This window comes from Hemibagrus wyckioides, linkage group LG10 (assembly GCF_019097595.1).
Source record: "Hemibagrus wyckioides isolate EC202008001 linkage group LG10, SWU_Hwy_1.0, whole genome shotgun sequence".
Classification (NCBI taxonomy): Eukaryota; Metazoa; Chordata; class Actinopteri; order Siluriformes; family Bagridae; genus Hemibagrus; species Hemibagrus wyckioides.
The window spans coordinates 3,249,294-3,263,618 of NC_080719.1; the positions used below are offsets into that span (position 1 = coordinate 3,249,294).

Consider the following 14,325-nt stretch of genomic DNA (forward strand, 5'->3'; position numbering starts at 1 on the left):
TTGTCCTGTCCTCTCACCCCCAACATTTTTTATTACCCAGCATTGAAAGTTATATTGGGATTGAAATAAGAAATCCATTTATGGTGGCCTCGGCAGCCTCGTCTGTCAGATCCGCCGGAGCCAGAGCCCTTTAAGAGCTATTCCCAGCGTAGCCCTGCCTCAAACTCGTTGTAAATACCTGCCAGACACCCGGCCCACAGATCTTCCCCTCCTGCACCCAGAGAGTCATACATGTGATCTTAAAATGCTTAAATTAGGCTTTAGAAGGTGTTTAAGAAGCTGTTTCCTTCAAGGGTGAGAACAATTTGGAAGCATTGGAGAAGAGTAGTAAATGTTGAGGTGATTTTTCTATTTATGAACTCACCCAAGCATTATGACTATTCCTCAAACTTTTCCTTTTCGAAATAATGAGCATCCAGATTTTCAACTTTAATCTGATGGCATGTCCATCCAAATCCGGTGAACAGTGTAAGAATTACAGGACTTGTTATATCTTGTCTAAATGACTAAAAGTAATTTGGACAACTGGCTGCTTAGCCGTTCTCACTCACAAGTAAGCAGATGAAGGGTCTAGAGCTGATTGTAAGTGAAACATTTGCATTTGGAATACGTCTCAAAGTGGACTCCAGAGAGGTCATGAAGCAAGCCATCGTTAGGCTGAAAAATCAACACAAACCCATCACAGAGAGCACAGAAACATTAGGTGTAGCCAAATCAGCTATTTGGTACATTCTTTAAAAGAAAGACTTGCTTTAGTGAGCAACCAAAAACCCACAGAAAATCCACAGGAAACAACTGTGGTGAATGACTGAGGAAGGCTTTGCTTGGTGAAGAAAAAAGCCTTGGCCCGATTAAAAACACACTCCAGGAGTGTGTCAAAGTCAAGAGTCAAGATAAGACTTTCTAAAAAAGTTTCTAAAAACAGGAAAAACAGATTAGATGAAAATTCATCTAAAACACAAGAAATCCATACAGTTCTGGATCAACAGATCAACTTGTACGAGAATAATCAGCCTGGAAGAGTATGAAGAAAGGAAGGAACTGCTCTCAATCTGAAGCCCATAACCGCATCATATGGCATGGGCATGGATAGCTGCCATGTTTCCCTTGCATTTGTTGATGTGAGTGCTGACAGAAGCAGGATGAATTCTGAAAATGGACAGGACTTTATTAGCTTCTCAGGTTCACCCAAATGCTTTGAAAGTCATTGGACAGCACTTCACACTGCAGCTGGACAGCAACCTGAAAGCAGCCCAAGTTCATATATATGTATATATATATATATTCCACAATGGCCAAGTCAGTCACCTGACCTGAATCCAATTAAGCTGCATTTCACATGCTGAAGAGAAACCTGGCAGAGCGTCACCACAGAAGAAACCCAGCATCTAGTGATGGGTTCCAGACATCGGGCAGTCATTGTCGTCAATTTAGTTTATGATTCTTGGTTCCTCTAATCATTTGGGAAACCAAAAGTAACTGCTCATGTTTCGTGATGATCTTTCCCATTGCTGAAAGCAGTAAACTGTTGCCTCCTAGCATGCCAAGACTTAATGAGCTTACGACAGAGCTTCTGAAAATGGCCACGGAGGGAGAAAATGGCCGACCACAGCACCGGACTTAACCTTCCTCAGCCCTCCCCTCTTTTTTTTCCGCACGTGACATCGGCCCAAGATGGATTTCCCAGCCACATGAATGCATTCATAAATGTATTTCCCCTGGATTTATTGCGGCTCAATCGCAAAATGATGAACAGACCGGAGACCCTTCGGCCCGCCGATCCTCACGAGGGAAAAAAAAGAGAGAGAGTGGGAGAAGAGAGACAGCGAGAGCTATGGACGGAGGGAAGGGGGAGTAGTGACAGAGATGGAGCCCCCCTCCACCACCTGTGAGATAGAGCAGTATAGTGCAGTCTGCCAGGCGATGCGCTCATTCCTCCAAGCCCTGCCACCAGGGAGTACTGGGCCTCAGCTATAAACTTAATGAAGTTTGACTGAACTCATCAGCTTTTTGAGCCACAGTCCCCAAGACTAGGAAAGCAGATGCAAAGGGGTGAAATGCACAAATGTCCAGGGCTCAAATAGAGTTTGTTGCTTTCCTCCACATGGATTTATACAGACTGGGGTCTATAATTTTAAAAAATGAGACGTCTAATTAGAAGTACTTTTGGTGTTCGGGATCTAGAGAAAAGGTCAACGTCGGACATCATGCTAGCGATCTCTTGACATGCGTGAAACTTCTTTCTGTCTTCCTTTCGCACAAATGCATTACTTTAACTTTTTTTTTTTTCCTCCTTTGTATATACCTCTCTGTCTCTCTCCCCCTTTTACTTTTGTCCATTTTCTAATGGTGGGTGGATCTTGCCATGCACTTCACGTCGGAGTCGGTGTGTGTTGCCATGGTGGTTGCTAGGGATTTATCCTGGAGTGACGTGAAAAGCCCGAATATTAAAGGTGTCCTTCTGATGAGGCAAGGCTGTTTGAAGCTGCTCAGAATGAGCAATCGCCTCGCTGCACCCCCCCATTTTTTTTCCCCCTCCATCACACCTTTCATTATCACATCCAGCGTTCTGGGAATTTCCGCATCGCTTTTCAGAAACCCTGAGCGAAAAAGAACGAAGCCAGCAAACACAGCACACAATCTGCTTGAGCTTGATCTGTTTTGAAATTTTCACATTAGCATCCATGTTGCTAGCAAGCATCACAGACTCGCCGTTTTATTAGACGCTTCTTGTCTGCCGTCTCTTTTCCAAAATCCTCGTCTCTAACACGCTTTCCTCACCTCGACTGGAGTGGCGTGCTGCAGGCTCACCTCCTGATTGTGTGCTTTTCGAATGTCCTTGAGACTGAGGCAAGGCGACTGAGGCTACGGCTGCCATTGTGATCAGGGCAAAAAAGCAATCACTGTTACCTAACCACTCTCCGAAGATGTTAATGCAGGGCCGCGAGCACGGCATAGGGACCAGGTGGCCTCTGCACTCGTGCTAATGGACTTTTAACTCTCGGGGCTGACAATGAAGGAATTCTGAAAATACATATGTCAAGCACTTGAAAGTTGAGTGTATGCAAAAAAAAAAAACATGAAATTAAAGGTTTTCATGTATAATTCCATCCATTGAAAGATTTTAAAAAGTTGACCTGGCCTAGAATGTGAGGGATGATGATTTATTTCCTGTCCCATGAAGTAAGCTATCTATAATCGCTTATACCTTTACGATTCCAAACACTGGTCTTCATTTATCACACTTCATTCATACATCAGATGGAACTAGATTTCTGTGGTTTATCGATGCTTTCTCCTGCCGTTCACAACACATTGTTCTTTCCTGACTTGCCTTGTTGCTTTTCAGGTGTCCGGCGATCACGGAGCTGAAAGAGGACTAGAACTTTTGAAGAGTGAGGTACACACACACACACACACATACACACATGAGGCTAGTCCACCTAGTCTAGTGTTTGCTTTAACTAATCTCAGGTGCTATCTGCTTTCAGAGCTAATCATCAGATAATGTGTTTGCAAAGTTTGCTAGTTCATTTCCTGTTTCAAGTTTCACAATCAGCAGAATAGACGTTGCCTTTTAGGTAAATGGAAATATCATTATTATGGTACCAAATTTCACTAAAGGCCTAATGTCATAAAGCTCCAGTAGTCGAGCCAAGCATGAAAGCACCCTAAGCTAATATCAGCCACTTAGTATCACATGGACTATTTATGCATCACAGTCCAAATTACTCTCTCAAATAGGCCTTCTCTCTGCCAGTGTCGGGGTCTGTCCATGTTTTTTTGTGATCCTCATTCTGTCCTCTCTTATTAAGAATTATAAATTAATAAGATTGTGAGGTTTTACCAGAGTACTGCAAAGTTACAGGCACCTTTTCAATAACATTTAGCACTAATTAGGTCATCCTGTTGGTAGTACAATATAAGTAATAACCTCCTGGCAGAGGCAAGTAGATTTTGAGCTGAGAAATCCTGGTCCTTGGTGTAAAAGAATAAAAGGACTGTCATCTAGAAGCCAACTGAAAGTCTTCAGCAGTCCACCTCCATTTAGTTTTAAACTAAAAATAACTGACTGTTTTGTATTCAAGTCTTCTGTAGAAGTGTCAGGGATTCAGCCATTATTATTTAGATTTATTTTCTGAGAATGATTTTTGTTAGAGCAAAGGTAAGAAGTTGTGATTGGTTCGATGTTTAAAATGGCTTTGTGTGACATATTTGCTAGCATTGTATTAAGTTTTTTATGAATTATTAAAGCTATTCATAAAAAGGAGTTTTAATACATGGACAAGGGATGGAGAGGTGGATAGACAGGTAGGCGGATGGATGGATGGATAGATGAAAGAATAGATAGATGGTTAGATAGGTAAGGGCACAGATAGGTGGATGGATGGGTGGGTGGATAGATAGGTTGGAAGGGCAGGTAGATGGATGAGTGGATTGATAGGTAGAAGGACAGATAGGAGGATAAATAGGTGGATAGACGGGTGCAAAGGTGGAAAGATCGATAGATGGGTGGGTGGAAGGACAGGTGGATAGATGGATAAGTGGTTTGATAGGTGGAAGGACAGTGAGGAGGATAGATAGGTGGAAGGATAGGTGGATAAGTGGATTGATAAGTGGATAGATTGATGGACAGGTAGGTGGATGGATTGCATGGGTAAGAGGATGTGATGGGTAAATGGACAGGTGGAAAGATAGGTGGATGGACTGGTGGGTGGATGGATAGATAAACAAGTGGGTGGATAAAGAGTTGGATGGACAGGTGGATAGATGTGGGTAGATGGAGGGGTGGATGGGTAGGTAGGTAAACGGGAGGGTGGATAGACAAATAGATGGCTAGATTAGTGGATGGACAGGTGGCTGGATGAAGAGGTGTGGTGGATAGATGGGTGGATGGATAGGTGGAGGGGTGAGTGGATGGACAATTGGATAGATGAGTAGACTTTTGCACTCTTAAAGAGTGCTGGTAATTGAGGTGTTAACTAGACCTGCTTTCATCTTCTATCTGGCTTTAGGACCCTCATAAAAATAAGGTGTTCCTTTTCAGACTATCCTCTCAATAAATTCTAATCACACTGGTAGGAATTCTGCACAATAAACTCCAGCATCAGAGTGTGCTTTGTGTCATTCTCTCTTATTTCTACACCGTGACTCAGAGTAAGTCCTGATCAGTGAAATGTCAATATTCAACTCATCTCAAGTCTTAAAACTCGAAAATAGAGAATCAATCCTTCTGTAGCACTAAAGAGGAGAGTCTACATGTTCAATGTTACGGACCCAGAGAGAGAAACCTTCTGTCCTGTCCTGTCCATCCCCCTTCACCACACACACCATGATCAATAACTGATCAATAACTAGTGTTGGCTACTTAATTGCTATTTGCTTGGGAATTAGGCAGGTGTACACCAGTACATGGCTTTATACCCACATGACTTATTCTTTCCTCTCTCTTTCTTTTTTGCTTTCTCTTCTCTATCTTGTTTTCTCTCTGTCTTTCTTTTACTTCATTTCTCTACGTTTTATCGGTCTGGGGAAAACCGTGCAGTTGACGCATCGTGACTCAAGCATCCAGAAGCTCCAGAGGGATCTGCTTCTGTCTCATCAGGCCCGCGACTCCCAGAGCGCTCAGGTAAATCCTGTCTACTAATGAACTGAATTCTTCTTCTTCTTTTTTAAAAATCATCTGGTTTCCTCGTTCTGTTTCACTAATACAAAATATACAAATATATATCTAAATAAACATATATATTTTCTTCTTCTCTTCCTCACCGCGCGTCTCGCCGAGCACGAACACAATGGCATTTTTGCGTCCTACTGTATTGATTGCGCTTGTTGTAAATTGCATGCATAAATGAATGCGTGAGGGGGCATTTATATTGTGCAATTACGCTCTGAAGTGCCAAGACAAACACAAGGGTCCACGTAAGTGTCCCATATCTTTCGCTCAGGTTTAATAGAGCGTTCGTAAACGTCCAGGACGCGCGTTGATTACAGCAGCGGCGTTTCTGTGTTTGCATTTCATTTCCACGTCAGGGTGATGGTGTGATGGCGACCCTCCATCACGATTCAAATGCAGTATTGATCAGGGAGCGGCTGGGGAGTTCCAATCAAAACCGCGCCGAACGCTTTTAGCATCCGTTTCACCGTTCGCTTTAAAGTCTGAACAAAAACAAAAGGCGATATTCTCACTCTTCTCCCTTTCTTCTTTCTTCTGTTCACCATGAGACGAGGCATTTCACTACTCTTTCCATGTGTTTTTTTTCTCTTCTTCTTCCCTACTTGTAGTGTGCTAATGTCACGATTTAAATGAAGTATTGATCAGTTTAGGAGGGGAGAATGGAGCGAGCGAGCGAGCGATTGTAAGGCAAAGAAAGAAAGAGCCGGGTTATCGGCTTGCATCACACACCGAAAGCCAGAGCGTAGGGATGAGACTGGGCTTTTTTTTTTTTTTTTTTTTTTTTTTTTTTAGGATTAACCAAGAAAAAAGATTCCTCTTTCCCTCACATTTTTTGAATTCTCGAATCCTTCAGGAATTTGAGTGGGATGCCAAAAAAAAAAGGGGAGCCTGGGAAAGAGACGGCGCTTTTGCCTCGCTCGTCCTCAGAAGAGCGCAGTCAGTGGAGGAGAAGGTGAAGAAGGCGTGCTTGAGGTAGGAGGTGGAGGTGAATTTTCGTGGATTACTCCGGGGCCTCTAATGAACATGGCTGATTAATTGATCTTCGGGCTGGATCATCCCGGGGCCTCCGTTTTTACATTTTGTCTCGGAGCAAAAGAGCAATCTGCCACCATGCTGGACTGGACCGGTACCATAGGGTCTGCTACATCTTCCTTCCTGCCTTCCTTACTTCTTCTCTGTGTCATCCTCCTCCTCTCTTCTCTTCTCCTCCCCCTCTCTCTCTCTCTCTCTCTCTCTCTCTCTGGTGACAACGCTGTGTTAATTACAAGATTAATTATTTATTTTGCAACGCGACTCTGTGGGCCTTTACTAAACTTTCCTCATCCAAACAATGACTTTTTCACTGAATTGCTCTTCAGAATATCGTACGTTTTTTCCGCTTCCTAATCGTTTAGATTCTCACAATGTTGCAGACTGTAAAGTGTTTACTTTTTTTGCAAACGACGCGCTCAGAACGCACGGCTCCATTTCACATTCGCTTAAGAAGGATTGATTTTTGTTTATTTATTCAGCAAGAAGCCTTCAGTCAGGAGGGAAAAATCGGGACGTTAGGCAGGGAGGGACAGAGGAACGGCTCGGTGTCTTTTCTGCGTTAGGGTAGCATCCATGGAGGCTTTCGGAAGAGGCGAGGCTCTTTGTAGTGGATTGATTTTTCTCTTCCTCTGCGCCCTGCCTCCTTTCACCGTTCAATAGCTGGACGTCCAGGAGCAGAGGCTGTGGGAGCTGCAGAGGGAGCTGCAGGAGAAGCAGCAGGAGCTGCGGAGAGGACACAACCGCCTCCAGCAACTCAGCACTGAGCTCCAGAGCAAGACGAGGAACGCTCAAGAGCTGCAGGGTCAGGTAAGATGATCACTACCAGGCCCAGGCTGCTCAGGCCTTCTCAATCTCTCTCTCTCTCTCTGTCTCACACACACACACCTACTCTTTTATAAACAGAAATCTGCGTATGCAAGTCTACACAACTTCATCATCAACATCTGCCTTAGATAGCTTTCTTTTTTTCTTCTTCTTCCTTTTATGAGCTCTCACCTTGTCACGTTTTCACTGTAATTGCAGTGATCATTCTCATGATCGATATGGAGATGACGTGCTCACGTGTGTGTATGTGTGTGTTACCGAGGGCTGGGCCCAGTGCTGTCATTATGCTCTAATGTTCATTGTTTTCCATACGCTGTGAAATGTAATGTGATGCTTCTCCATGTTCCGTCTCGATCTCTTCATTACAGACGTGAATTACGAACGCGAATGAGTTGTACAAGAGGTTAGCGCGTCCAGGTTTAGCGTGAAGCGCGAGTGGATGATGAGCTGATGCTTTGAACTGAAGTGTGTGACTTAAGGGTGGAACACAATGCCAGTATCTGTAGCCGGATCTTTTTAGTGCTCCAATTATCTGTTTTTTAGAATTGGGCGTGGCTTAAAATGCTTCAGTGAATTTTTTTTTTTTCTTCTTTCTTTCTGTAGTGTCAATATGGTGTGTGTGTGTGTGTGTTCAATCTATCTCTCAGCTCTGACACTTCCTCAGCCTCAGCTACATCGCTCCAGGTCATCTCTCAAACAAGAGACATGTCTTCTTTTTTTTTTTAATTAATAAATCCCTTATTTTTGTCCCTGTATCCCTAACAAATATGGTGCCCAACATTTTAGACCGGGGCGTCCAATCTTATCCAGAAAGGGCCAGTGTGGGTGCAGGTTTTCATTCCAGCCAAGCACAAGCTACACCTGATTCCAACTGGCTAATCAACTGATCTTGGCTTTCAGTAGACTCAGGTGTGGCTTCTGCTCGGTTGGAATGAAAGCCTGCACCCACACAGGCCCTTTGCAGATAAGATTGGACACCCCTGTTTTAGACTAAACAAACAATTTAAAGTGCTGTGATCCTGACCAGGCAGGGACTAAGGATGTATGAATAAATGCTGTATGTTCCTGTTAACGAACGTGTCTTTGTTTTTTTTTTTTGGGTCTTTGTTGTGTCCTGTGGAATCCAGATCTCTAGATATGTTAAAAAAGACACAGTAGTGCACCTCTGTATTCATCTGTTCAATCTATATAATATACTGATAATCACTTAGGCCTACATCCCTACTGTGAATATGTCTGGATGGTGTAGCACTTCCTAATGATGTTTTTAATTTAGCTTCATTTATACTGTAATATGGATGCCAGGACGGTGGATCATGCCCCTTTTCCAGTCTACCAGGCTGACCGTTTACTCCGACACGTGTCGAGACGTTCCAGAAAGCTGGATTACTCCTGCACGGGCAGGGAAAAATACAAGCAGGCAAGCACGTCTGTCTCGTCCTTTGTCTCCCAGACACATTTACAGACCAGTGAACATACAAGTAGCACACTCTCCTGTGAATTAAGAGTCATTTTGCACGTACGTCTAAAAAATTCAGCCGTGAGCAGTCAGCAGTCTGATGCATAAACAAACAAGACGATGCCCCCGGCCTGACGCCGGAGCCGGGGAAGATTTGCTTCACCGCAGCTCAAAGAATATTACAACCCTCCCTTCCTGACGGGAAAAAAAAAAAACACAACAAAAACTGCTGACCAATCAGAGTCCGGCTCAGCGCGGTCTATCAGGAAACAGCCGTGTCACCTGTCGCTAGGCGTCACGGCAGACTCGAGCGAGGAGAGAGAAAGAGAGCGTGCCGTGCGGAAGGAGGCTGAAAAGTAATTCAGCACAGGCATGACCTGTCCATTTCTCATTAAGTCTGCAAGCCTCAAGCAGATTGCTGCGCTCTCTCTTTTCCTCTTTTCCTTTCCATCCACACGATGCATATAAATAACCAAATAGAACGGAAAAGGAGGTACGACTGCCGCTTTTGAAGCATAATACTATTTATACGGTCTGTCGTGAGAGCTGAACATGATCAGTCGCTTGAAAAAACCCAACTGCTGGTGTCCCAGAAGCCTCCTTACACATGAGGAAATTTTCACTTTGCAGCAAAATGCCACAAAATTGTTCATACTGTGCGTATATTATAACATTTTAACCGTGTTTAGCACCTCTGAGAAATGAAGAACATACTGAAATCATTCTCACGGCTGGGTCAGGAAGCTGTCCAGAGCTTTTGATGGACTTCTAACAGATAACATGACGAGCTCATTACACACCACACTGATGAAGAGGTAGAGACAACGCTGTAGGTGGTTATAAAGAGCCAGAAATCGTGTATTTGCTAAAAAGTGTTAATGGACATTTCCGGACCTCTTGTGTAAGTCCTATTCCCATATGTAGTCCTTATTTGCTGTTATAATAAGCTGAACCTTTCTGGGAAGCTTTCCACTGGATGTGTGGATTTGTGTTCGTTTAGCTGCAACAGCATTAGTGAGATCAGACTCTGATGTCAGGATGTTGAGGTCCAGTTCATAAAGGTGTTCCGTGGGCTTGAGTCAGAGTCAGGGATCAGTGCAGGACACACAAGATCTTCCAGTTTGACCTTCACCTTCACACCATGTCTTCATGGAGCTGTGTGCTTTGTGCTGGAACCGTGTTTTATGTATTTTTGTGATCTTAATGAACTTGCTTGAAATGAATGATTGATAATTGGAGCCAAACAGGAAATTTCTTCCCCCGGTCTTGATGAAGCAAGGTGTCCAGATGTTTATAACTGACCATGATTATGAAATCAAGTGAGAGCGAGATCTTCCCTCTTACTTCAGTCAGACACATCTGTTAGCTTCCAAACACAGAAGATGCACCTGAGCATGAAAAACTCATGATTTCTGGCGCTAAGGGTTATCGCTTCAATGTTTGTGATGTACAGTAGGTACTTTCCCGAAACATCAAAGTGTAAAGTTTTCATTCTAACCAACTACGATGACCGATCGAAAGTGACCACAACTGTAATCATATTTAGATTGTGATATGACGTCATGTCCTGGAATTTTAAGCAGAAGACACGTTTCCTTTCATCAGTTTTTTTTTTTTGGAGTGGATAACATAGCCACACGCCTGTTGTGTTACATTCCAGCTGCTTCAACTATATGGTCATCTTTGTAAACGTGACCTCCATCACCATACTGATGAAGCAATTAGAACAGAATCCAATCCTTGCGTCATGTAAATCATGTTAATTACGAACCGCCTGCTAGCTTCTTATCTTACATGTGGAAGCTATTAAACAAGACTTCTGCACAAAAGTTTAAGGGTGTTTTATAGCTGAGTAACGTGTTTTGTTTAACGTTTTGTCTCTCTCATAGCTGCGTGAGGTGAGAACACGTCTGGTCCAGGTGGAGGCTGAGAATGAAGCTCTGCTGGGATATAAACGTCTCCATGCGTCCGAGGTAAAGCTCACGGAGCCTCAGATAGCCTGACTCTAGGGTCGCTGTTTATAAATGCCATTACAAAATAATATTAAAATGGCCACATAACGATTTCTGCCGCATAGTGAGCTTATAAAGATTTGTTTTTGTTGTTTTTTATATTTAATTCATTTTTTATGAGCAGGGGTTGGACAGTGAAACTGAAACATCTGGTTTTAGACCACAGTAATTTATTAGGAAGGTGTAAGGCATCCTTTTACAGCCAATACAGCATCATCTTGGGATTGACACATAGAGGTCCTGAACCGTGGACAGAGGGATTCTTCTTACTGAACAGTGGCCTGGTCATTACGTGATGCTGGACTTCCAAAAGTGGCTCAGATCTGGAGGTCATGGAGATGTCAGCAGTCTTGAGGCATTATCCTCCTGATACACCTTCAGGATGCACCTGATCCTCCAGAATAGTTCTGTAGTCTTCAGTAGTCTAGCACAAGTAGTGGGCCATGATATTGCAGCCCAAACTGTCACTGATCCACCCCCATGCTTCAATTTGGGCACACCACAGTCCAGATGGTGAGCTTCTTTTTTCCGAGCTCCTTCTCCACACCATAACTCTCCTTCATATAGAAGAGACAGTGAAGGTCGACTCATCAGAGAACGATACACACTTCATGTTGTCCACAGCCATGGATTTCCACTGCTGGCACCATTGAAACATTGGTACTGGTGACCAAAGCTTTGGTTGTAGCATGGATATTGTAAGTTAGTGAGTAAGTCATCTTTATTTGTCACATATACATTACTGCACAGTGAAATTCTTTCTTCGCATATCCCATCCTTGGGTTGGGGTCAGAGTGCAGGGTCAGCCATGATACAGCTCCCCTGGAGCAGGGTGGGTTAAGGGCCTTGCTCAAGGGCCCCAACAGTGGCAGATTGGTGGTGCTGGGTCTTGAACCCCCGATCTTCCGGTCAACAACCCAGAGCCTTAACCACTTCAGCTTCCAGCGCCCCCCACCCTGTATTGACCCTGTGGAGCTCCAGATGACCAGTTTTGGTGGAAACAGCAGAGTCAAGGCGTGACTCTGGATACCGTGGTTAATTTTCTGCATTAAATGAGGCCTCAGATTTTCACTTTATTGTAGTTTCGAATTTCCCAACTGCAGGAAAACAGCATTAATGCATCATTTGCATCATGAGTTTAGATTATTTATCATTCTTGTAGCCCTTTTGTCATCATCACAGAGCAGAAATGTAGATTTCGATCACTAATGACGGAGCCTGAGGAAGAGATGATGCTTTAAATCACCAAAATATCACATTATCAAATCTGATTCGTTTCAGCGCACACGATATTTATCACAATATAAAGGTATTCTTTTAGTATTTTAAAGGATTAATACTTTTTAAATTCAAAGCTTGCAGAAAATATGTAGCATCATTTATTTATGTTAAGTGTATTGTGACCTGACCTAGTGTGATACGGATCATTATTTGGCGTATCGCCCAGCCCTGACCTGAGGAACCAGTGGCAATGAAAAATTCTCAACACAACATGAGAAAGAAACCGTGACTCAAAATGGATCTTCTTTTTCAGATAGAGGGATTATCATTAGAGTAAACAGGTATAGAAGTGTAAAGGCAACAGAACTAAGTCCCTTCCTGTGGTGTGTGTGTGTGTGTGTTCTGCAGGTGGAGAAGCTCAGTGCTGAGCTGTGCTCCATACAGAGAGGAAGTGAAGAAGAGCAGGAGACTCAGAGGAAGTTCAGGGAGCTTCAGGCAGAGCTCTCAGCCACTCGGGCTCGGCTTAGCGACTGCCAAGACGGGACTCAGGAGGCCCAGGAGAGGGTAAGAAGCTGTCACTTCATACCTGCATCACTGTTCACTGATCACACGCTGAAACACACACGGTTATTTTTATAATCTTGTTCTCCGGTCATGATACGCACCGCACATTTTGTCTGCTGTACGAAATTCATTACCGATCCGATGCTGATTCTGCAGAAGTAAGATGATCGGTAATGAATTTCGTACAGCAGACAAAATGAGCAGCGTGTATCATGACCAGAGAACAAGATTATAAAAATAACCAAGTGTGTGTTTGGCTTTAGCGTGTGGAGTAATATACACTGTGAACAAGTTGTGTTCTGTAAGGAGACGCTTTATGAAAGGAGTCTTTGTGACTGTCTGTAAGGTTTCTGACAAAGTTAGATAGATAGATAGATAGATAGATAGATAGATAGATAGATAGATAGATAGATAGACAGACAGACAGACAGACAGACAGACAGACAGACACTTTATTCATCCCAATGGGAAATTTACAACTTCCAGCAGTATCCACAAGCACAGGTAATAAGGTAATAAATAAAACAAGAAAGGAATATTACAAAAAATACTAAATACCCGAATTTAAGGGTACAAAATATAACAAAAATATAACAAATAACCTACAATAAAATAAATATAAAAAAGCACACACAAAAAAGAAAAACATGATAAATATCAAGGTACACAGGGAGCTGCTGGAAAGGCTGGCACTCGCGGCACTCCAGTGAAGTTTGTGCTTTCTGTGCCACTTCTCAAAAACAATCAGGGTTTTTTTTGTCTAATTAACTTAAAGAAATTAAGATTAAGAAACAGGAGCAGTTTAGAGCTGCTGTAGTGTAAGTGAGCACAAGAACTATCTTGTTTCTCGATGTTCCCCAACATTACCTGTAACTACAAAAGGATAAAAAGTACATTTTGTTCTCGAATAAATACAAAAAGTCAAACTGCTCAGGTTTGAGAGGTTTAATAAAACACCTCTTTTTGATAAATGATCGATTTCTGTGTTTGCAATCAATAACTTTTCTTATTATTTTCTTATTTTCCCCTCCAAAGTGTTTTATTCCTTAGAAAAATCATAATAAAATAAAATCGCACGACTCACACCCGTTATAATCTCACCAACTCCATGTCTCATTTTTCTTTTCTTTGAAACGTCCTCCATTCTACGAACATGCCCCCCCCCCTACAATAAAAATAGCTTTGATTTAAATTGGATGGTATTTACTTGGTACGTATATGCACCTACCACTTATCCCCGAGTCGCTTAATTCAGAGCGCATTTCTTTAGCAAAGCTCTTAAACTTCATTTACCAGGCAGCTGGCCGAAGCGAAGCCCTTCATTTGTACACAGGTAGCAATTTTATTTTCATTAATCTGCACCGCTCAGCGTGGCCCCGGTGTCCGGCTGTAATTTGGCGAGCGCCGCATCGCGCCGTAGCACGCGTGCGGAACGGACGAGGATCCGAGCCTGAAATAAGTCCTTCGCTCCGGGTTCTCGGCCCAGGCCTCCATTACCGCCCTGCGGGAGAGCCGCTTCAGCCGCACACACACTC

At 43.2% G+C, this 14,325-nt stretch overlaps 1 protein-coding gene across 8 annotated transcripts in view; it reads left to right on the plus strand.

Moving 5' to 3' along the window:
- The window catches only part of LOC131360335 (polyamine-modulated factor 1-binding protein 1), a 169,884-nt gene that overhangs the window by 83,572 nt on the left and 71,987 nt on the right, over positions 1-14,325 (plus strand). For all 8 annotated transcript variants that reach the window (XM_058400665.1, XM_058400664.1, XM_058400663.1 and 5 more), the window contains 5 exons: positions 3,350-3,400; positions 5,546-5,629; positions 7,370-7,516; positions 10,883-10,966; positions 12,635-12,790. In XM_058400665.1, coding sequence (XP_058256648.1) covers positions 3,350-3,400; positions 5,546-5,629; positions 7,370-7,516; positions 10,883-10,966; positions 12,635-12,790 — 522 coding nt within the window. The remainder of the gene's footprint in view (positions 1-3,349; positions 3,401-5,545; positions 5,630-7,369; positions 7,517-10,882; positions 10,967-12,634; positions 12,791-14,325) is intronic.